The sequence below is a fragment of the Malaclemys terrapin genome, chromosome 4 (assembly GCF_027887155.1).
Source record: "Malaclemys terrapin pileata isolate rMalTer1 chromosome 4, rMalTer1.hap1, whole genome shotgun sequence".
Classification (NCBI taxonomy): Eukaryota; Metazoa; Chordata; order Testudines; family Emydidae; genus Malaclemys; species Malaclemys terrapin.
This window is the reverse complement of record NC_071508.1, coordinates 93,357,997-93,382,399: the sequence shown is the minus strand read 5'-3', so window position 1 is coordinate 93,382,399 and position 24,403 is coordinate 93,357,997. Positions and strand designations below refer to the sequence as shown.

Genomic DNA, 24,403 nt, shown 5'->3' with positions numbered 1-24,403 from the left:
GAGGACAGGGTCATAATTCAAAAGGATCTGGACAAATTGGAGAAATGGTCTGAGTTAAACAGGATGAAGTTTAACAAAGACAAATGCAAAGTGCTCCACTTAGGAAGGAAAAATCAGTTTCACACATACAGAATGGGAAGAGACTGTCTATGAAGGAGTACGGCAGAAAGGGATCTAGGGGTTATAGTGGACCACAAGCTAAATATGAGTCAACAGTGTGATGCTGTTGCAAAAAAAGCAAACATGATTCTGGGATGTATTAACAGGTGTGTTGTGAGCAAGACACGAGAAGTCATTCTTCCGCTCTACTCTGCTCTGGTTAGGCCTCAGCTGGAGTACTGTGTCCAGTTCTGGGCACCGCATTTTAAAAAAGATGGAGAAATTGGAAAGGGTCCAGAGAAGAGCAACAAGAATGATTAAAGGTCTTGAGAACATGACCTATGAAGGAAGGCTGAAAGAATTGGGTTTGTTTAGTTTGGAAAAGAGAAGACTGAGAGGGGACATAATAGCAGTTTTCAGGAATTTAAAAGGGTGTCATAAGGAGGAGGGAGAAAACTTGTTCACCTTAGCCTCTAAGGATAGAACCAGAAGCAATGGGTTTAAACTGCAGCAAGGGAGGTCTAGGTTGGACATTAGGAAAAAGTTCCTAACTGTCAGGGTGATTAAACACTGGAATAAATTGCCTAGGGAGGTTGTGGAATCTCCATCTCTGGAGATATTTATGAGTAGGTTAGATAAATGTCTATCAGGGATGGTCTAGACAGTATTTGGTCCTGCCATGCGGGCAGGGGACTGGACTCAATGACCTCTCGAGGTCCCTTCCAGTCCTAGAATCTATGAATCTATGAAAGAGCAAGAAAAGCCATCTCTTAGAGCAAAAGGGGGTTCCTGCAGGAAAGTGGGGCAGGCGTGAATTCTCCATCATACCCCAGGAAAGAGCTTCCTCTAGTGGAGAGATGGAATAGATCTGAGAGGGATACAGAAGCACATGATTAACTGAACTCTCAAAGTGGAAAGATGGAGAAATCTTATGCTGTAACTGATATTTTAGCATCTATATTAACAAGCTTTTGATACCATGAGACACCAGCATGGATACAGGTAATATCAGAGAAAGTCAGCACTCGTCCAAATCAAATCTCAGTCTTCACAAATGAAATAGGACCCTTCATTGCTAACCTGGAGCTCCTACCCAATGAACAGATTCCCACTGCCATCTGCCTGGGTTGGTTAATTAGCCAGCACGAGGCTCTTGCACGTGAGTCACCAACAGCAGAATGTATGCATCACCACCTGACACTTCAAGCTTTAAAATCTAAAGGAGAAAAGAACCGCCCCCTCCTTCCATCTGTGGATCTCACCAATACAGTGAGCCAGTCAGAAATCACTGTAGTTAGAGCTCTGCAGGGAGAATCCAAGTTTTCCTAACCTGTGTCACAAAACAAGAGGTCATGTTGATGAATCTCCTGAAATCAGTTTAAGTGCCCCTCAGGAATCTTGCCTTCTCCTCAGGCAGAGCGTGGGCTGATGCTTCGCTACTCTCCACACACCTACTTCCTGAAATCTTGGCAATTACCAATAGTGCAAAACCCAGTTTCTGACGTGGCTGACTCAGCAAGGGCTTGGCAAAACAAACACATATGCACAAGGAATCAGAGCCTGGGAAGCAGTGATAAGAGACAGATGACGAGAGGTGGAAGAGAGCAAGAAGAGAAAGAGGCACTATAGGATTTACCGGCTGATTCCAAACCAACAGAATCTTGCTTGAGCTGCTGATCGCGACACACAAGTACATTGTCTATGGTGGTGGTCGTGGTTCTCATTACTGAATTCTGCTGTCTCCCCTCTGCCTGCAGAACTGAGCTGCTGCTCCACCACAGAGTAAGTCTTTATTCTAAAATCAGTTTTCCTAATGTTTGCTCATTTCCTATGCAGTCTCTACTACTTGCCTCATTTAAAATTCCTCTAGGACTGTATTTCTTTTGTGTGCCTCAGTTTGACAGAGATAATGGCTCCCGTTCTACCTACTCAGTGAGGCTTTTGTGCTGTGCCCTTCACCATGAAGGTGCCTGGTTACCATGGTACCGACATGCTCTTCTGTTCTAGATGCTGGGTTAATCTGTTCTCATTGTGTCTACATGCCATTGCTGCTGTTCACCAATTCCTTTCTGCAGCATAAACAGGCAGCTACCTCAATCTTTTCTATACTGAAGAGGGAGATTCCCTCCTGTACAAAATGGGCGAAAGATCTGGTAGCTCCATTAACTCAGGGAGGTGGTAGGAATGAGTTTGCACTTTCTATGATACCAGCCTGTTTTCTCCCTTACAGGAGCTGTGGCTCTTTGTTGAACTCGAGACTGGAGTCCAGTGGCCTCCTACACAGTGCAGTGAACAGCTCCCTTCCTTGTGCTGCCTAGCATGGATACTTGGCGGAGAGGATCCATTAAATCCACAACGTTCTTCAAGCGTCTTTCGTTCAGGAGGCATAAAAAGCTGGGTAATCAAGTCATTATTTTGAATCAGAACAGCCAGACACTTGAGAACAATGGACAGTACAAGAGGGAACCACTAAGAGACCTGAAGGATAAATCCGAGTACCAGTTATGTAAGAGTGAGCAAAATTTAGCTCAGGCACAGGCACCTCCTAAGCCACCCCGGCTGTATCTGGACAGTTCCAGCTGCCCCAACATAATTGACCACACAGAGTCTCACTCTACAGCCATCTCCTTTTCCAGTGTCACCCCTCAGTACCATAAGGCGACACAAACACACGGGACCAACTCCCACACAGTCCAGGCTACAGACTGTGGGACCTCTGAAACAGGCTCTGATCCCTTCCTTTCCTTCAAAGTGGACTTGGGGCTATCACTCCTTGAGGATGTTCTGCAGACTCTCAGGAAACAGAATCCAAGAGATTACGCAGCTTGAAAGTGTTTATCATTTAAGTTATTAAGTTAATTATCAGCATTAGTAGTTTCCTTAGCCCTCACAGGAGAAGAGGAAACACTGGCGTGTCCCTACCCTGGAGTGCCTGTCTCATCGTCCTGCCTTGCCCACCATAAGTTGTTCTTGTCCAGGCTCCCTTCCTATTGAGCTGTCAGTACACCAGTATGTGAGAGAGCCACATGCTGGAATCTAGTTTGATGCATTTCCATTCTCTACACTGGACAGGGAATTCCTCTCCACTGCTGACACTGTACCTCATCCTGATGAAAAAAAGGCCACGTTTGGTAACAGAGACCTGTTATTTTTGAAACACCGCTGTGACTATAAAAGGCATGTGGAAAAAGGGGGGCACAGAAATGGGATTCCTGGATAACTGGACAGTTTGGATGAGATGGCAGCTCCAATATCTCCAAGCCAGGTGGAGCAGAGACAATGGATATGATGATTCAGGATGTTCCTTTTCCAGTGGGTTTCTTTCCCCCTAACTCTGTTAGATGGGCATTCCCATCTACCTTCTAACTGGAAAAAGGTAAGCAGCCGAAAAGGCTCACAATATAGCAACAGCGAATTCTCTAGCCTATTAGCAAGTGGAACAGCTTCTGTAGATATTTGCTTCTTACAGCATGCTCTGAATAATCTGCTGTAAATAAATATAGGTGAGAATAAATGTATCTGTCATTACAAGTCTGTCCTTGCCTCATTTCACTTGTACGAAGCCACAACAATAAAGATGCCAAGATCACAGCTACCTTGATTTGTAAGGTAAACTTTCACTGGGGTCCTGTCCTCCTTGGTCCTTCATCTTTTTATAACAATGGTGTTGTGGGCAGTGAGGTTACTGTTTGGCTCCAATCCCTTCTGCTCCTCCTAGTGGGAAAGGCTAGAACTGCAGCCGCTGGGCCATGCTTCCACAAGCAGATACTGATCATCTAAGACACCGGGCACTACCACCACTAACGTTAAGGCTAAGAACACTTGGGGTCAGTCGCTGGCTTTACTAAAGTGATTCTGCACTAGTACTGTGGCAGCAATTCTTAGCAATTACTAGTTCTGGGTTAGAAAATGGTGTCATTTTTTCTCTAGGGGTTGCTAACCAGAGGCATCTGGTGCATTTAGCATTTGGGTGAACCATGTCAAAGAAGGTGCAGATGGCTATCCCACTAGCTTCACATCAGACAAAGAAAGCAATATTAAGTCTTACTGCAATCTTAAAGTAGCTTAGAAATGCCCAGGACAGTGCCAGAGAGAGAGCTGCTTTCAGCAACTGTAGGACAACATTGCTGGATCCCTGACTAACACTAAAGGGGCAGTGCTGGTAAGAAGCTCCCAGAGAAGACTTTACTAGTACTGATAAGAGAGTGTTGTGAATAATTTGCATGGTGCTGGTGTACTCAACACCGTACAACAGCTGCAGTATGTCAGACAAAAGCTTGCTGCCCCTAGGAGGCTATAGTTAGGGCCCTACGAAATTCACAGCCATGAAAAACACGTCACGGACCGTGAAATCTGGTCTGCTCCTGTGAAATTTGATCTTTGTGTGCTTTTACCCTATACTATACAGATTTCATGGGGGAGACCAGTGTTTCTCAAATTGGGGGTCCTGACCCAAAAGAGAGGTGTGTGTGTGTGGGGGGTGTCACAAGGTTATTTTAAGGGGGTTGCAGTATTGCCACCCTTACTTCTGTGCTGCTTTCGGAGCTGGGTGGCTGGAGATTGGTGGCTGTTAGCTGGGCACCCAGCTCTGAAGGCAGCACCCTGCCAGCAGCAGCACAGAAGTAAGGGTGGCAATACCAAACCATGCCACCCTTACTTCTGCGCTGCTGCCTTCAGACCTGAGCAGCCAGATAGTGGTGGCTTCTGAGGGCCCAGCTCTGCAGGCAGCAGCGCAGAAGTAAGGGTGGCAATACCATACCATGCCATCCTTATTCTGTGCTGGTGCTGGCAGTGGCTCTGCCTTCAGAGCTGGGCTCCCGGCCAGCAGCCGCCGCCATGCTCCAGCTGCCCAGCTCTGAAGGCAGCGCTGCTACCAGCAGCAGCGCAGAAGTAAGGGTACCAGTACCACAACCCCACCCCCAGACACACAATAACCCTTGTGACCCCTCCACAACTCTTTTTTGGGTCAGGACCCCAACATTTACACCACCATGAAATTTAAATAGCTGAAATCATGAAATTTACAATTTTTAAAAATCCTATGACTGTGAAATTGACCAAAATGGACTGTGAATTTGGTAGGGCTCTAATTATAGTCTACAGGAAAAAAAGCAGCTACAATAATTAATGCACTGTAGTCAGAACATTGTGGCTCTGTAGCAATTTGCAGAAGTAGAGCAGGGAGGGAGCTCAATTTACATGGAGTGGGAGGCTAATCTAGGCATGTGGGATGGCATGAAAAAAAGCATGAGGTATCCAAAGGGAGCAGAAGAAAAATGAGTGCAGACCAAAGGGTGGGATGAGGGCTGAGCTGAAGGATAGCTTAAAAGTAAGAACCTTGAACTTGATATAGAAGGGAAGCTAGAGAGGATACTAATGCATGAGGCAGAGGTGGTCAGAATAGTGGAAAGGGAAAGTCTCTTAGCAGCACATTTTGGATGGACTGGAGAGGAGAGTCGATGGCACAGTGGAATGCAGCCAAGACACGAAGTTACGAGAGCAGGGATTCATATTTTGGCAGCAGGGATGAATTTTGGACATGTATGGAAAGTAGCAGCAGGATTTGGGGAAATCCTGGGTAAGAGGGGAGAAGGAAAGATAAGAATAAAAGAGGACCCCACAATTCTGAGCCTGGGGAACAGGAGGATTGGGAGGTTACTATCATCGGAATGGTAGATGTTACTTGTAACAGCCGTGGTAATTACTACTGTCAGGCAGAAGTGTAACTTTCCAGCTGATGATGTTCCTTTCAGTTGTAGGTCATAAATCCTCACCATTCTAACACGTGACTGGCAGCCCCACCAGATCAGAGGGCCTCTGTTCAATAGCAATGACTCTCCCACCTCCGTCCAGCAGGAATACCATTGACTGCTTTGGCCTGCTGTCCCTCTCTGCTCAGCCACACTAATGACTCATAGCAGGCAGAAGCTAACAATCTTTTACCATGGAAACGAGCCAAGACAAACCCAGACACAAGCCAGGGCTCTCACACGCAAACTGCACAAATCCATCACCAAGTTCCAATTGCATTAGTGACCCCTTAGGTATGCACAGAGCCCAGGGAAATGCTTTTTAGTTTTTTTTATCATGTTGCTTTATTTTGGGGGAATTTCATTTTATTTCATTGTGTCGTGGGAGGCCCTGGAAGTGGGTGGATCGGTTCCTAGCCTAGGGAATCAGAGGCCCTGGGGAGCGATTGGGTCCTTCCCCTGGGGGGCAGCTTTGGAGGCCCAGGGGTGAGAGACCCTGGGGAGAGGTTGGGTCTTGACCCTGGGGGGTGGGTTTGGAGGCCCAAGGGTGGGGGTGTCAGGGTACTGCCCCCAGGGGGTGGCTCTGGAGGCCCTGAGGTGATCAGAAGACCCCTGGGGGGACGTCGGGTCATGCCCCAGGGGTGGGGGGAGTTGCATAACCCACCTTATGCACTCTATGCAGCAGCAGTTCCTGTCCCATGCGGCTGGGCCCACCTCCCTGTCCTGGGTGTTGCAACCTGGTGCATGGCATTGCAGTGTCACTCAGGTTTGGCCCAGGTTACAATGCCACTCACTCATATTTGATCTGGCCACCCCCATCATGATGGAGGGGTGGCTGGGCCAAACCAGAGCAGCACTGCAGCTCCATGCACCGTGTTGCAATGCCTGGAGTGGGGAGATGGGCCTGGCCCTGTGGGACAGGAGCCACTGCTGCATTGTAAGGTTTTTATTTTATGGGGTTTTGTTCGTTTATTTCCTGTTATTTCACATTTCCGAAAAACACAGGGCTCTAGGTCTGAATGGGCTCCTCTTCTGCCCTTAAAAAGGGAGACTGAAGTTCACTAGGCTGAATTCGGATTTGTCCATCCCCTGACCACCCTAAAGACTCTGCAGTGTCTGTGGAACTCAAGTCAGCTCTATACTGCACGTGTAGATCCAGTTAGCTCTGCTCCCTGCTGCTTCCAGGGTGAAAGGGTTTGTAACCATAATCATTTGAGCCTGCAGTCAGATTGGAGAGCCACTCTTCACAGGTGTGTGCACTGAATGGAAACACCCAGCCCCAAAACCTGGGATGGTGGCCAAGCAATTCCTCTTGGAACATGCCACTGAGTGAAGAGTCAGGAAAATAAAAGTAGGAACATCACACAGCCTTTGAAGCAGCTAAAAATATCCAGCTATTCCATATGCACAACACCTAGTTTCTAAACACCCACTGAAACAGGATTGAGAGCACACGCAGAGCGTGAGGCAGGATCATTCTTTTGGTAATGACTGCTCTTCAAGGTTTGGCTTTGACCTTTGAGTGAGGAGGTGGGTCCGGGAAGTTTAAGGACTATGCTGTGAATTGAAAGAGCAGAGTACTTCGCCCTCATATAGCACTGTTCATCTTAAGATCTCAGAGTGCTTCACAAAGGTAGATATAATCCCTATTTTTCAGAGGCAGAAATATAACTCAGAGAGGTTAAGCGACTCATCGAGGTCACACAACAAATCGGTAACAGAGTCAAGTCTTCCTATTGTATCAAGTTTGGAATGTTGCTATCAGAGTGTGACAACAAGCCTGGAGGATTATTTGGTGAAGAAACCAGGATGTAGCTAAGATTTAACGATGATCTTCTGTGTGTCTCATTTTATACCAGACATTTTGTTGTATTATGACAGTTCTCCAATGTGCCTGCTAAGCAACTGATTTGCATTAACAATAGGGGGGAGGGGGAGAGGAGGGGAGACTACTTCCAAAGGAGTAGTAGGGAAAGGCATCACCCCTACTTTGAACCCTGTTTACCAGTATCAGACATGGAGGTGCTGCTCTCCTTTCCCTTCCTCATACTTAATATACATCTGCTCTTGCTCATAGTTTCACCATCACACAACCCAAGCATTTCCCCTGACTGACCCAACTTCCCCTTAAGTGAGCTTTGAAGGAATTCCAGTTCACACCCTGTCACCAGCAATCCACCAAAGGATCTCCAGCATCAGGGAAAATGTATATTAATATCAATTAGAATAAATCCATGGGAGGAGTTTACAGAGCCTTAGAGCTGAGCAGAGAATTTCTCTGTTTCTCAGTTGAAGGAGAAAGACTGAGAGGAGGATTAAATAATCCAAGTAGCCTGTGTCTCATTTTGCTTTTCCGGATGGTAGAGCTGCTTCTGAAAAGGCCACTGGATCAGTGTAAAATATCAAAGGCTGAACAGGAAGGCAGGCGTCTAGCGAGGAGCCTCTCAGTAAACTCTCCTGGGAAGGAACATATCTTACCATGTGTATTAGGCATAGTATCAGTTTGGGTTGCTATACAAGTGATTTTTAATAACAAGGGGCCTGTGTTCTCCTTACCTGAGCAGCTCTAGGCTGGCTAGTGCTATCAGGGAACTTCGTGCTGGGATTGTTCTGTGGCTGGCCTTCTAACCAGGAGATCTTTAGAGGATTATTTATCAAACCAACTTCATTCTTCACTGCCATCTCCTATCAATGAGAACATTCTCCCATCATCATCTTCATTTCAAACCCCTCCCCTCCCCGCAGCTCACTCTTTAAACTGGCATGTAAGATTTCCCACTCTGAATCCAAAATCCAGGCCAAATAGGGCACAAAACTTCAGGATTCACTTCCAGCCATTGCAGGTGAAGAATACCGTTTTATGAAGCCCACACTGGTATCAAACAAAGAAAGGACTTACCCCTCTCAGTGCATTTGCTATAAGGAGCATGAATAACTTGGTTTGGTATAAGGAGTAAAAGAGTAGGAGCAAGATCCTCAACTTGCGTTAACGTGTCAGAGCTCAGTTAAAGTTAATGGAGCTATGGCAATTTTCGCTAGCTGAGGATCTGGCCCTAGAATTCTGTTCCCATACAGACCAGACTCCGGTTACATTTCTCTTCACTGCCTTGATTACAAGTAAATACACAAGTGTCACCATCCTCACCATCACCAGTATCATTCATTACCAGTCGGTTGCAGTCTTCCTCTGCAACATCAGTCAACATTCCCTCGTCCACCTCCAGACTTCCCAACAAAGTAAACCTGAGGTCTTCTGCTAAACTTACAGCAGCTTTAACTGTAGCAAACTCCACCACTGCACTCCCAGTCTTCTTACTTGAGATCACCAAGTTCAGCACTTCACCATACTGTCAGAATCAACGAGAAGAGACAAGTCAAATATAGAGCCAGACAAGAAGCAAAATATATCCCAGTGAAACATGGAAATGTTGGCCATGGGAGAAAGCGACAGCTGATCCAGTGCCGGCACAGAATGGTGGCGGAGCTCTAGCTGTGAGGGGAAAGGGGGCAGGATGAGATCACAGCTGCTCCTCTCTCATCAAGAGTCACTCCAAGGAATAATATAGGAGTGTCAGCTCTGCAGTAGCTAATAGTTACTGTCACTGCTCCCAGCAGGAGTCACTATAGGAACACTGTCTGCCTGAGAACCAACAGCTACTTACAAAACTGCCTCTCCCATGAAGACTCAGGGGAAAATATATGCCATAATAAATCAGATCACAGGTCCATCTAGTCCAGCATACCATCCCAACAGCAGGTAGTATTTAACTCTTTAAGTGAAGGGGAAAGTCCACCATAACGCACACAGCCTGCCTCAGCTTTATAGGGGTTATTAAACGCGCTTCTATTCTGAGGGAAGAGTTCACAGCTACTCTACTTCCAACAAGAGTCATTGTAGGGAATGGGACAGTTCATGGCTGATGAATCCATGATGGCCACCTTTAAAATTGGCATGAGGGAGTGAGAAAGCTATACAATGAAGAATAAGAGCCACTTTGGTTTATATGTAGCTCCACCACAATTCTCCGCCCTTTCTTACAGCATCAAGGTTGGGGGATATCAAGTGGTAGGAAAGAGCATCTCAGAACAGGACCTTCTGCAGGATTTGCAGGAGAACTTCTTTTGAGTATCCCCCTTTTGTTTCATCATCCTTCTTGCATTTCCATCTTAGCTAGAAAAAAAAAAAAAAAAGCTGCAAGTTAGTTTTGTCCACTTCAACTCACATAGCTGTGCTGAAGATGGCTCTTGCCAGCTACAAAATAACACAAGTCTGACATTTACAGTTACATCTGCAACACTGCCAAGACAGTGATTTTAATACCACCATGGGCAGACAGACTAACGAGAACAAGTTATACAGAGGCACAGGGATAAACAGCCCTCAGTGGAATGAAAAAAACATTGTAAAGCACCTGAAAGTAAATAAATTAATGTATCAAGGTAATAACCAGATGTTCCCAGTGTTTTAGGCACACACATCTGAATTCCAAGATTAGGGCAACTGGTTTTGAGATCAGACTACAGGGGATTAAAAAGAGGGGAAGGGGTATTTTAAGGCGGGGGTGGAGAGCTTCAATAAGCATTGAGCGTGATGGACAGAGGAGTTTCAGCTTTCTCCTAGACTGGACGTGCTCTGAGTCTGGGTGCAAGGAGAGATGCGCCTTCTGGAAGTGAGTGCCAACCAGTTACCAGTGCTGAAAAGAAGCCAGTCTTCTCACAGAGTCTGATTTTTAGGGATGTCTTACTTTGAGTTTGGGAGTTCCTTTGCCTTCTACTCCATTCCCATCTTGTTTGCCTAGGAGGAGAAAGAAGAGAAAGTGAAAGCACAAGGGGGAAAACCCAAGGATAAACAGTAACACCACACAGTTTGTTAGTGCATAGGTACAAAGCAATGGCAATTCTGCTTTCTGGGTTTCTTCCCCACTAAAGTTTCCCACTGTTGCTGACTGTGGTTCAGCACCTTAGCATAGACAAGATGCCGATGGCTGCCAGTGTTTTTGCTTCCCTGTTGTCTAGGCTTGCCCTGATCAAAGTAAGACAACACCATAGTAAAACTGATGGTGGCGTGAGAAACCTGTCCACTCTTGCTCCTAGCAGCAGAGCTGCACTGGTGGTAACAACAGTGAGAAATGTCAAGGAAAACAAAATAAGGCTAGTGTAGATTGCAAAATTAATCCTGTATGCCAGTCTGTGCTGTCAAGGGATTATTATACTTTGCCCTTCCATTGCATCTTCTATCCAAGGATCTCATAGAGCTCCACAAGCATTCCTTAAATTAATCCTCAACATCCTCAATTCATCATCTGTAAAATGGGAATAGCAAAGTACAAGGAGGTTAAATGACTTGCCTATGGTCACACTTAAAGTCAGTGGCAGACCCCAGATGAGACATCAGATCTCATGACTTACAGTTCTATTCTTTATCCACAAGATTGCCCTTTCTTAAGAAGAGATATTGATTTAGCCACTGTTGCCTCTGCCAGAGTGGAAGAGATACGAAGCAAGGGACAGAGCAATTTTAAACAAGGAATGCTTTAACTTTTTTCCAGAAGCAGAGCAGTATTATCTCAAGAATGGGAATATATTTTGAGTCCAGGTAGGTAACAGAGTATTAAAGAACCAAGGGAAGAATCTGCATGCAGAGATGTGTGTGGGGTGGAAGGTTGGGAGTGCAAGTGAAAGAGTCTGGGACAAAGCTCAATTACAAGTGTCTGAGGGGAACTGGCTATAGGACCTGAGGTGTCGTGAGAATTTAGGGGCTGACAACCTTAAATATGTTAACTTTCTTTTCTCAGATAGCAACACAGGAGGAGGGAAAGGAGTTTAGGAGTTGTGTGTCACAGAGCTCCAGACTATGCAGAGACAGGACTTCCACATGTTGAGCTTTCGTAAGTTATAGATACCAAATCACTTTCAGTGGGGCATTGGGGAGGAAATGCAGAATTAGTGACCCTCTTGAAAGCCAGAATTGCTCTCTATCAGTATTTAAATCATGTGGGGCCAGCAAGCATAAACTGAACACATCTGACTGTGACAGTCATTCATATCCTTCTAGCTCCACTGTGGAGAGTCCCTTTGGGGATGTCCAGGCTCTAAGCTTCAGAAGGAGATTATCCATATTCCCAGAAAAGGGAAGGAGTGGGATGAGTGCAGGAAAGGTTTGAATGATCTTGTTTCCATCATCCAATGCATTGATTCACCACCCTCCTTCCTGTGGGAAGCATTTCGGCAGGAATATAAGTACTGCCTGCCTCCAGCAGCAAGCCACGGATATGGGTGTTTAGGAAGAGGCCAAGATGAGGGAGTACAGCCATACTGACTGTGACACCCTGGCACCCCAATATTCACAAATGTCATGTATTAGGATATGTTTTGTACAAAATATGCCTTGTGAGGTATCATTCTAAAAGTCTTGATCTGCTAGACAGTAATATCTCGTTGGATTGTATGTGCTACCGTCGTATGTGAAGTTAGGCTATGCATGTGTTACTGAAACATGTTGTGAGGTTGAAAGCACCCACAAGCAGCCTTTCAGATACAACAGTAAAAAGGTCAAACAATGTTAATGGTTTATTGAGGCAATGCACAGAAGTGCAAGGATTACCTCAGGAACTGTGTACAATAGAAACATCTCAGAGATAGCACTACACAGTAGGAACTGTTTAACCCAGGTCACAGCACAAGAGCTTTCCAGCAAGTGGGAAGAAGATATAAAAGTGGGAAAATGACATTATGGGGGGACCTCACTTTCCCTACAACACCACCCCTGGAAACACCTGAGGAATAAAGATTGACTGGGGGGAAGTGATGGTCCCAGGCTAGAGGGATTTCTAGCCTGTGTATGAAAACCTGGGAAACCCAAGCTGCAAAGCCAAGGCACCTTGTGCCTTAAGAATCTGCCAACCTGTTGATCACTCAGGGTGAGAATTTGCTAATTCATATCCTACCTATCTAGTATGTTAAACTCAGTTTGTGGTTTTGTTTATTTCCTAGGTGATCTGTTTGATATCACTTACAATCACTTAAAATCTATCCTTTTGTAGTTAAACTTATTTTATGTTTTAATCCAAACCAGTGTGCATTTGACTAAGGTGTCTGGGGAAAATCTCAGCTTGGTTACCACAAGTGTGCATGGTCCTCTTCACATTGAGGGAGAGGCGGACTGGGTGTTAAACTCATATAATGGCCAGATTTGACCAGGGCAGGACGGTACTGCTCTGGGGTCCTAGGCAGTGTTCCCTCTAATTTTTGCCATCCATGTGCGGAATGAATTTTGTTATATGCACCATAGTGAGGTAATGTGTGGATGTGCACCACCAGTAGAAACAAAAAACCTAGATATAATATGTATTTTTAAAAAGTTACCATAGGGATAATTACTCCAGCCAGGAAAGGTTAGGCATTTTAGAACTCACTATTCAAAGAATTAAATTTAACCCTAAGAGAGAAATAAAAATTATGAAATGTGTAGACCAGTCAAAAAACTAAAACAACACACTTCAAAAGAAGTGTCAAGCAACAACAACAAAAGTATGTGTTGGGAGGTGAGTGTGTCAGAGAGAGAGAGAGAGAGAGTGTGTGTGTGTGTGTGTCAGGGGAGAGAGAGAGAGAGTTTGTGTGTGTGCATGCATGTGCCTCTCAGAGAGACAGAGAGAGAGACAGAGAGACTGCGTGTCTGTGTGAGAGTGAGAGACAGAGACATGCACTGGCCCCTTTAAGTACGCTGCCCTTTTAAGTAGGTCGGCACTCAGCAGTCTGAAGCCTGCTTGTTCAGATACAGCAACAACTGCCAGCAAGCTCCCTCCATCCTGAGCCCTGTCGTGTCCCCCCACTTGGTCTGTGAAAATGGGGTATGGGGTGGGGAGAGAGGGACACCCTGACATCAGCGCCCTCCCTACTCCCCTCGGCTCTGCACAGCAAGCAGGAGGCTCCCAGGAGCAGCTGGCCAGGGACTCCAAGGCAGAGGGAAGATTGATAGCCTGCTGGGCGGCTGTGCAGCTTAGAGGAAATTAGGTCCTAGGCTGGGAGGGTGGTGCTTAGATAGCCTGCATGTGACTGCAGCTGGGTATGTCCCTACCTGTGTGAATGCTGGTGAAAGTGCAAGCTTGGAGGACTTTGCAACTTGTCACAGCACACAGTGTGAGAGGAAGCCCTGGCTGGTGGGTCAGAGGACTCAGTGGTACCCCAGTTCCAAGTGGCACCCCGGGGAGGAACCTGTCACACTGGCCATCTCCCTATTCAGTGTGGTACCCACGTAAGTTAGCTCATGAAAGATTTGGGACTCTGTAAACTTGTAGTCTGGATGAAGGCTCCAATCTCATCTGCCCTTACCTTGGACTCGTTGCTCTCTCTCAAGTCGGATCTGGTCCTGCATGAGTTTCTGCTGCTCTTCTAGCTGCCGGGAACCCTCTTCCCGCAGGCGTATTATCTACAATGGAGGCAGGAGAGAACAAATACCAGAATTATGTTACCAAGAAAGTCTGCTAATTGGTATGTAATCAACAGCAATCCCATCATATTTGCATCCATTTAACCCTCTCACCATTAAGTAGAAGATGGAAAGGGATAGAAAGAAAGGAGGAAAGTTTAAAAAGAACTCTCTGCCATCTCCTCCCCCCTCCCCCCAAAATCAAACCACCACATGAGTAGGGCTCTACAAATTTCACGGCCACGAAAAATGTGGCACGGATCACGAAATAAGCCCTTCCTGTGAAATCCAATCTCTCCTGTGCTGTTGGGAGTGCCCCAGCCCAGAGCTCCTAGCCCCGGCTGGGCTGGAGAGGGACAGGACTCGTCCTTCCCCTGTATGGCTGCTCTCAGTGGCGAGATCAGACCCACCTCCAGAGGCAGTGCAGAAGTGAGGGTGGTACAGCAGCCCTGGAGCTGGACTTGGGGAGCCTGCCACCCGCGAGTCCTGCCATGGATCATGGCATCCACCCCCTGTGGCTCCTGCCAGAGCTTCCACCCCTGCAGCTTCTGCCAAGGCTCAGGGTGTCCATTTTTCCAGGGGTGGGGGGCAAATTGGCTGGAGCCCTGGGCATTGGCTGGGACTAGCAGCTAAGAGCCCCTGGCTGGGACGCTCCCAGCAGCACTGGAGAGATTGGACCCACCACCTTTGGGAACCTCCTCCAGCTGCAGGAAGCTCCGGGACTGCTGCCCAACCGCAGAGTTTCCTGCAGCCAGGGGAGGTACTCGGAGGTGGGTCTGATCTCCCCCCTAGAGGGGCTGTGCAGGGGAAGAACAAGTCTTGTTCCCCGCTAGCTGGCCAGGACTAGCAGCTAGGAGCTCCTGGCTGGGGTGATCCCAGCAGCAAAGGGAGATCAGACTCACCTCCAAGAGCCTCCTCCGGCTGCAGGAAGCTCTGTGGCTGCTGCCTTCAGAGCCCAGCTTCCCCCACGATTCCCTTTTGGGTCAGGACCCCCCCCAGGGTTACAACCTCATGAAATTTCAGATATAAACATTTGAAATCATGAAATTGACCAATTTAAAAATCCTCTGGCTGTGAAATTGACCAAAATGGACCATGAATTTGGTAGTGACCGAACCATGAGGCTGGGATTATTCCACAGGAACCATTTATTCCAAAAGGCTGATGAACTGCTATAGTTCACAGGAATTTGTTGGGCCTCAGCTCACCACCATGGCTACATGTTAAAAGGTTTTCAACCACTTTCCTGCCTGAAAATAACATGACATGCAAATCTTTATTACCTCTTGTTCTAGTGTCCTGGTTATTCGGATCTCTTCCTCTTCGCTCACATGAGCTTGGGCTTCTCGTTCCCGGGCTTCAAGGTCTGCAAAACCCCAAAACCCCAGTTATTGCCATTACTGTCTACAAAGCCAGGCTGCATGACACCATAAACTAGAGATCCCTTCCCCAGACCTGGCTGCTCCTAGGGTTCCTTCCCTCAGTTCTCTGCCTGATGGCCTCTCCTGCCTCCCTTATATTTGGGTGGAGCGCTGAGCCAGCTGTAATGCTTTCCTCAGCAGGATCAGCCTCTGCTGACAGCATTGGGGGGGGACGGGACACAACCACTGTTTCATAAAGAATGATGTAAGAAAGTTCAGCCATTATGGATGGACAGAAGTTTAACTCAGAGAATTATACAGGTGAAAGAAATAAGCACCACAGCTCCTCAAATGTTTTCCCCAGGGCAAAAGGGAATGATCTTGATTGCCATACCAAGCTTTACTTTCTTTCTTCTCTCATCAAGCTTTTGAGTCCTTTCTGCTGCCTGCTTCTTGGCTTTTCTCACTTTGTCATATGCCGCCTATGAAAGAAACAACAGAATATGAACCAATACAAAATAAAGAGGAAAAATAAGGGGTTTATGAACAGAGTAGAGATTAGTTATCGATACATATTGAAACTGGAGGTGAAGAGTTTTCTAGCCATTGCTGGTGGCATTCATAAAAACACAAGATGTTACAAACCATTTTGAAATTATGACAACACAAGAGCCTCAAGATGCAGCATGGAAGGGTCTGGAGGCATGCAGTCCAGGAGCTACTGCAAAGGGTTTTTGAGACAAAGTTTGACCTATCTTCAGTGGTAGGAAGTGTGTTTTGGATTCATGGGCCAGCCATGAGTGGCCACTGATACTACTGGTGAGGAAGGTCATTTTCTGAATGGTGCAGAATAATAATCCGTTGGTGAGAGAGATCAGGTTTGTCTTAAAGTGAAGTTTAAAATAAAAAAATATTTTCTAGGAAACTCTTTATATGCAGAATGTGTAGCTTGACTTTAATTGATCAGATGTTGTCTTCCTAGTCGAGGCAGAATTCTATACTCATTGTAATAAATAATAGTAATTCAGCATTTCTATAGCGCTTTAGGGCCAGATCCTCAGCTGGTGTAAACTAGCACAGTTTCACTGAGGCCAATGGAGCTATGCTGCTTTACACCAGTTGAGTATCTGGCCCATTGATCTTCACAACACTGCTGTGTGATAGGCAAGGCCCTGATCCTGCACAGATTTATGTACATGCTTAACTTGATGCATTGAGAGCAGTGGGACCGTTCACAGTGCATAGAGTTAGGTATGTGTGTAAGTACGGTATTATCTTTATTTTAAATACTGGCGGAAAAGCTGGTGGTGTTTTACTTTATGAATATTTGGGTTTTCTACGTGGAATTCCTCTCGCTCTTACTTCCACATACACACTTTAAAAATGGAAGATAAGTTCTTGGAATCAAGCATACCACCATTCAAGGGAGAATAAATTAAAATTTTGGCCAGCCTTTCATAGAGATTTATTTATTGTTTTAAAACTTTATCTTCTGGTATTTTGATAAGCCTTTTCTGGTTATCTTAACCAGACACAGTTATTGGCTTGTGGTCAACTTTTTGTTTTAATTGACACTTTACATTTCTGGATTATTTACAGGGCTTCAGTTGGTAGCCTGTGGAGTTGTTTTAATAAAAGAACAGACATCAGTTGCATTAATTGGAGTCCCTGTTTATAAGTTTATCTCCCCCACCCATTTCAGATATGCTACCTGTGGCCCAAACTATCTCACATGTATTGAAAGTTTTACTTTGTATTAGTAAATATTACTCAGAATAAAAGCAACCTGATCTTACTTCTGTCAGACATTCTTGTCTTTATAAATTGAACAAGATACTTACTGTTTTTTTAAACATGACATCACATAAAATTAAGGGGTCCACATGCTTATTTATTTTTTACAGGCCTGATCTGATTTCAGAGCATATTGTTGGTGCTCAAGAGGAGTTGCATTACTCAGTCTCTCTCCAAACCAGGCCCTAACTTTTTTTTTTAAACTTGGAACATGTCCCAATTCAATATGCTGGTAAACACAGTCTCAGCCAAGGTCTCTAACTCAGCCATTCCCACAGTGTATCAGGTGGGACCGAGAATATCTTTCTAGGTTCTTATACAGTGCCTATCTCCATCTGAGTTCACTAAGCCTAGAGATACACATTAGAACATGTAAATCTCTTACAGAAAAGATCCATAAAATGTAACCATATTGATGCCCCCAGGCTCAATGGGAGTGGAGGGTGGGGAATGGGAAAGAAAGGAAGGCAGCTTTCACTACTTTAGCAGACTTCCTTCTCCACTTATATAAGTGTATTGGCAGATACAGGTAACACACACTGCCACCATGTCCAGGGGATGGTCCTCCTTACCCTTGCCGCTGCATCTGTTAGCACTGCTAAGGCCTGAGACAGCTGGTGGAAGAGTTCCTCTGAGGATTAGAAAGGAAAGAGGGGTAAAACACAAAAAAACAAGCAAGCCGCTCACAGAGTCTCTGGATACATATCAGAGGAAGTAATTCCCTTATGGAAGATACTTATAGAATTCTAGAGAGAAGAATAACATTTCTACAATATTTGTAAGCCAGCCTATAGCCCACGGCTCTGGAAGTCACTCACAAAACTATGCTATGTTATCTAAGCTTTCATTTAAACAGAAAAAAAAAATGGTTTCTGGACCTTCGGATTCTGAAGGAAATCTTGAAAATGTGAATCAAATGTAACCAATGCAGTAAAGCGTTCCTGAGCCTGCAGATAACAGGACTGTTTTTTCAGGCTAAGCATGAACTCTCCCTTTCATCTCAGTGAGCTATTAATTCTGAAACCTTCAGATGACAATTGAAATGTCAATAACGTTAACTGTTTCACTGCTAATCATTTTAGGATTCACCTCACATGCTTATCGCACAATCCCCAACTGTCTTCCATGCCTCCTGAAGTGCCATAAGGACCAGCTTCCCTCTGAAAGCTGCTAAGTGCATTTATATCTGATCAGTATACAAATCTATGGCATATCAAACTGACAAACAGGAGGACACCATACAATAAACTGAACTGAATATCAAAATGAACATCAGTGGCTCCACCATATTGACGGTATTATTCATTTTAATATTTAATTAATTAACATGTACATTAACCAGCTGCAGAATTGAAGGACCTTGTCCATAATTTAGGTCCATTTCACTTCACAGTGTATGGAGACTTGCCTATAGCAGAGATATTATTTTCTCACAATGGGCACTACCAATATATAAATAATGATATACAAGTTTTATATTAAAGGCTAGAGACTCTTAGAACTGTAGATTAGAAGTGTGATCTGGCAGCCAGTGGGATATAATGGCCAAAGGAGGAGGATTTACTCTGAGAGTTACCATTAAGGGGAAGATTTTCAAAGGCAGAAATAGGAGTTAAGCACCCAACTGCAATTTGTGCCTAGGTGAATCTGTCCCATAATCCAGTATCTGTGCATTTAGCCTTATAACTCAGTTACCTAGTAGTGATGAATGTGTCTCAGGGCTTGTCTACACGGTGTAGTAATGTGTGCTTACGGAGATGTGATTTCTAAAGAGCACTAACGTGCCTGCAGGTGCATACTAAAGTGTTTTTTACTACCACCTTAACACACGCTAGGGAACCTTTCATGCACACCAGCAGGGTCTACATGGACCAATTAATGCATGTGTTAATGCACTTTAGAAATCACACCCCCTGTAAGTGCTCATTAGCTCACTGTGTAGATAAGACCTCAGACAGAGATATGTGCACACACTGCGTAACACAGGCACTTCCATAATGACTTGCAAAAACAGAACTGTGCAACAGTAGACAAACATAGCCACTCCCAGGTGTCCATGTAGCTGGAACTGACAGGGAAAACGTGTTTGTTTCTACACAGACTGATCTTACCTGCTCTGGGATTGTCTGGGTTCTTATCCGGATGGCAAGTCAGGGCCTTCTGCCTGTATGCTTTCTTAACCTGTAAGAATCAGAACAGAGATTCACCAATGAGTGCAGCTCTCCAGACACAATGAGAGGCCTTCAGGACAAAAACATCACATAGGAAACACAAGAAATGTACGACTAAATATTTAAGGAGAGTGTGTGTAAAATATGACTTAAGGTTAGGCACCAGTACACACTGGCAAGACTGGAAGTGCCAAAGGCAACCTAGCAAATAAAGAAAGACTAGGACACTGATGGCACCACTGGCAGCTGTCTAGATAAATTAAACTATCCTACTGTAACTGCAGGAGGCTGTTTAAAGCTCAACTCCCAACTTTTCTACAGTGGTCGCACCTTATAATCAAATTGCACTGCAACAAGAAAACATTCCAGCCAAGTAGATCAGCAACCACATTCACTCAATTTGACTTTTTTTAAAGCCAGAGGTTTCACTCCTAGATACAGCATGCTGCAGTAATAAACTCTTAAAGTCACAAATGAGTAGATCACTACAGCCAAGGCCAACTTTAATATAAGGGGGCACAATCTTCAGCAAGTCAGAAGTGGAAGGGGTGTTCTCTACAGATGTAATTACTTGGAATGGAGGTTGTATAGCACACTGCACAAGTGGTATTGGCAGGGAGAGGAAATTTTGACCAAAGACCATACAATTGTAGTAACAGTCTCAGATATCCATGTTAGTTTTAGGGTTTGTTTTTTTCAGCTGTGGATATGCTGCTACAGAGATCATGTACATACAGTATTTCTTACCCTTCAAAGAGAAGTCAACAAAAATTTTACAAGCCACTGAATAGGATTTTAACATCTGAGTTCTCTCTATCATAGGAAATCTCCATGTGCAAATATAAAATCAAGAAGAGTGACTTCCATCCAACTGCCAAGGAATCACTTTATAAATTGGCTGGAGGGAACCTGTGGTATTCAGACACCACCTGGTGGACATATATAAGTAACAGTAAAGGCAACCAGAGCTAAAACATAACAAACCTAAATCATGTACCTCCGTAAATGAGACTCCACTAAAAATAAAGTGAAGTCTTCTCAAGGCACACATCATCCACAACATAGATAACTGCCAGAGGAACTCTCCAATGTGATGACATCAGTTAGGGCTTCCGAACAACTGATCCAGGGAAAAATAATTCCCCCCTCGGTCACAGTTTATGGTGATGCCTGGCTGGCTCCACTGTACAAAGATTGCCCAGTTCTCTGGGATGCTTCAAATACTTTACATAAAGACATTGCTCTCCAGGTGGCTTCTGTCACCTGCAGATTTGCCACATTTCTGTGTTGCACCTTCAATACTATCACATTTTCAACTGGTAATACAAAACTGGAAAGTCAAATGGTTAATTTATGCCAAATTGATAAATATAAGCCTTGATCCACGCAGGTTGTCTCTTGTGCCTGCATGATAGTACAGATGATCCAATAATGCTACCTGCATGGATCCAATGGCAAGCCCAGAGTCTCAGAAAACAGCTTCCATCAAAAGAATATGATGGAAGTTTTCAGGGTATTAACATCTGCCCTTCACACAAATCCTTAAGATCTCTGTTTCCCCATTGCAGGGAACTGAGAATTATAGTGAATTTGGGAGAAATCACAAATACATTTGTGATGACCTGAGCAGTTTCAAATAATAGATTGGGAATGAATTCCCTGTGGAATTCCTGAGCTGTTAATGATATAGGTTAGATAAGATAAGCATATATGAAAAAAATAAAGCAGAGCATTCCACAAACCTTTGCAGAATATTATTTCTAGGAACATCTTAATAGATTTCTTTCTTAAAGATTTTACCTCCTCCACTTAATAAATATGAAAGCATCAATGATATCCATTAAGTTTCCTTTACACATTCCTCATAAATAATCTACTGACTGCACAAGGAAATCACATGATATAAAAACAGGACCTCACCATTAAGTTAAATAAATATAATTCAAAACTATTTAGAAGGTGTTCATAGCCTTCCTTTCAATATAATTGAAATTCATGACCATAGTCAGCCCTGGAGAAGTTGGGTGCAACTCCACTGAAGAAAATGGAGCTCTGCCTCCTTATCTTGGTGCTAAATGTTGCTCCTATCTAATTAAAAGGACCCTTTCAACTTAAACATCATACTTTATCTAAAACTTTACCTACTGATGTTAGTGTAACTGAAAATTAGAGGAAAAATGTTATTTCTTGTCAAACTTAATTTTGTTCAATTGACAACTCTTGGTATTTAGTCGATTTCATTGTTCCTCTTCTATAAACTGTCAGTTTCCCCCATTGTTTGTGTGGGTCTGTAAAACAATAAAGGGGAAAAAACAGGGCAGGGGGGGAAAAAAGGGGAAATGTAACTGCAAAACCACAGAGGTTTAAGGAGACTCATGCAGATTTAGTACCAGAAACTACTTTTAACTCTTTTTTTAAACAGACTAGATTTCAAGTTGACAGTATCCATTTAAAGCACTGAAAATAAATATAATGGGTGAATCCCAGCTCCACTGAAGTAAATGGGAATTCTGCCATTAACTTCAATGGGGCCAGGATTTCACCCCACATATTTAAGACAAGAAGCCAGAAAATATAGTACAGTGACTATAGTAGAGATGGTGATCAGTGAACTAGCAAATATTGTTGTCCTATCAAATACCAGCAACATGACTAAGAATCACAATGCAACAGTATAATAAAACAATTGCCATACTAGGTATTAATAGTAGTATCCCATGCAAAACAAGCAAGATTACTCCACATAATTAACAATCTGCTAACTACCCCATAAACAATTCTTAAAAATGTAACTTTAAAACTCAAGGAATCAATGCATTACATAGTGTTCCAAATTAGAGCTCCACACCAGGCCTAGTCTGTATATTCTTTTCTCTCACCCTTTCCTCACCCCACCCCCCAAAAAATTCAAGGTTTCCTTCCCCCATTCCCTGTGTGTGTGTTGTCTATTTAGACTGCAAGTTCTTCAGGACAGGGATCTGTTTTAGTCTATCTGTAAAGTACCTAGCAAATTTGGGCCCCTTTCTGCATAAATAATAAACCACGGTACTAACTAGGGTTCATCGGGGGAAATGCAATCATCGTGTGGCACCATGTTTCAAGAGAGGCAAATGAAGAGTTCACAGGTGAATACTGAAGATTATAAAAAATTTGGAATAACAGAATAATGTTCACTCTAGAGAAAGGAGCAAAGAAAGGCGTAGCAACTGCCTACAAATAGGTAAATAAATGTCATATGACAGGTTCCTGTTATTTTCATTGAGCAGTGAGGACACAACAAGGAATACTGGGCTAAACCGGGAAATAAAGAAGTTACACAATCATCAGCAAGGATTTAAGGCAGCTCTGATCTACGCCAGGGGCCGGGCAGGGCCCCAGACAGTACCAGAAAGCAAAGGTACCAGAAAGCAGTCCTTGTCCCTTCTCTGAACTAAGAAGCTTTATGTGGAATGCCAAATTGGGCCCAAATGTATCTACTGAGTTTAACTCTTGTGAGTCTGACACGATACAGTAGGTTTCTTTTGTTTTAATCCTATTTCTTTCTCTATTCTTAATCTTTGTTTTAGAACATTTTAGTCATAGACTGTTGAAACAAATGTTAAGGATGTGATCCAGAAACTAAGTCAGCCCACTGACATCTTGTGAGAGGGAGAAAATGGCATCTATCTTGGAACACTGGGATGAGTGTCATGACATTAGAACCAAGTGCTGTGGCTTTGCTGAATGAGTGCTATCCAGATACAAATGTGATTGGAACAGACCCATGAAAAGCCAGTGGCCCATGATGAGTAACAGCAGGTATCATGAACAGAAGCTTACAAACATCCATGAGATTTTAGTGGACATTGTAAAGAGAATTATGACAAGCTAGATGTTTTAATAAGGTTTTTGAAACAAGTTACATGCATCACACCTGCCTTCTCTTTGCCCTTCCTATCATCTTGTCACCACAAGAGCTTTCTCATCAGTAGCTGTTGCCATATGGCACACCACGGTACCTCTCTGCCTCAAGATCTCATCTCAAAACACCTTCCCCGGTCCCATACTGTGACCTCTTCAACATCAGCAGGGGCAGAGAAAAATTTGTTTCCTAACCATGTTATTTAAGCCGTTAAGGTGCTCTAGGGTTTAGCTTCCCACACACAACATGTGACTAACATCTCTGGTGAGTGTTTATGGTGGCAATGAGCAGAGGTTGCCACTTTTCTACCGCTGTCCCCCAGGAGCAGCCCCACACATGCTTTCACATACTGGGGGCCGGGAGAGCGCCCAGGGCTGGCAGCACACAGCCACCATCACCGTGGTGTCAGACCCCGGGGCCGCCACACGCTGCAGGGAGCGTCCGCCAGCTGGGCGGGGGAGCCCGGCGCCCTATGACCCCCCCGGTCAGGCCCTGACCTCCTTGTCCGAAGCCTTCTCCCCGACCCCCAGCAGGGCGTAGAGGTCCAGCTGCAACAGCTCCTTATCGACCGCCATCTCCGCTACACCCCCACAGCCCAGGGCCTCTGGCCGCCCAGTTCCCCCTGCGCCGCTGGGCCTGGTTATCCCCGCCCCCTCGGCCCCGCACCACTGGCTGCTGGGACATGTAGTCTCTCCAGCCTCCGACTGACCTCTGGTTCTTAGAGCCCTTCGGGGAAGCGGAACTACAACTACCACAATGCCTCGCGCGGCTCACAGACCACCTGGAAGGGCTCTCTCTGGCCAACCGGCAAATCACCGCTCCCGGCAGGCTCTGCGCAGCAGGGGTGTGCGCGTTGTCATGGGAAGTGTAGTTTTTTTAATTAAACTATATCGTTCTGC

The 24,403-nt window shown here is 44.8% G+C and overlaps 2 protein-coding genes across 2 annotated transcripts in view; one reads left to right on the top strand and one right to left on the bottom strand.

The window, feature by feature from the left end:
• The window catches only part of DNAJC17 (DnaJ heat shock protein family (Hsp40) member C17), a 29,544-nt gene extending 5,413 nt beyond the window's left edge, over positions 1-24,131 (bottom strand). Inside the window, exons 1-10 of the mRNA XM_054028292.1 lie at positions 24,002-24,131; positions 19,544-19,613; positions 18,005-18,063; positions 16,033-16,120; positions 15,561-15,643; positions 14,181-14,277; positions 10,595-10,644; positions 9,943-10,020; positions 9,116-9,196; positions 8,406-8,534 (exon numbers count right to left, since the gene is read on the bottom strand). Coding sequence (XP_053884267.1) covers positions 8,406-8,534; positions 9,116-9,196; positions 9,943-10,020; positions 10,595-10,644; positions 14,181-14,277; positions 15,561-15,643; positions 16,033-16,120; positions 18,005-18,063; positions 19,544-19,613; positions 24,002-24,079 — 813 coding nt within the window. The 5' untranslated portion in view covers positions 24,080-24,131. The remainder of the gene's footprint in view (positions 1-8,405; positions 8,535-9,115; positions 9,197-9,942; positions 10,021-10,594; positions 10,645-14,180; positions 14,278-15,560; positions 15,644-16,032; positions 16,121-18,004; positions 18,064-19,543; positions 19,614-24,001) is intronic.
• C4H15orf62 (chromosome 4 C15orf62 homolog) lies at positions 1,372-3,690 on the top strand. Its single transcript, XM_054028293.1, has 2 exons — positions 1,372-1,881; positions 2,330-3,690. The coding sequence occupies exon 2, from the start codon at positions 2,419-2,421 to the stop codon at positions 2,926-2,928; it is 510 nt and encodes a 169-aa protein (XP_053884268.1). The 5' UTR covers positions 1,372-1,881; positions 2,330-2,418; the 3' UTR covers positions 2,929-3,690.
• Positions 24,132-24,403: the final 272 nt, after the last annotated feature.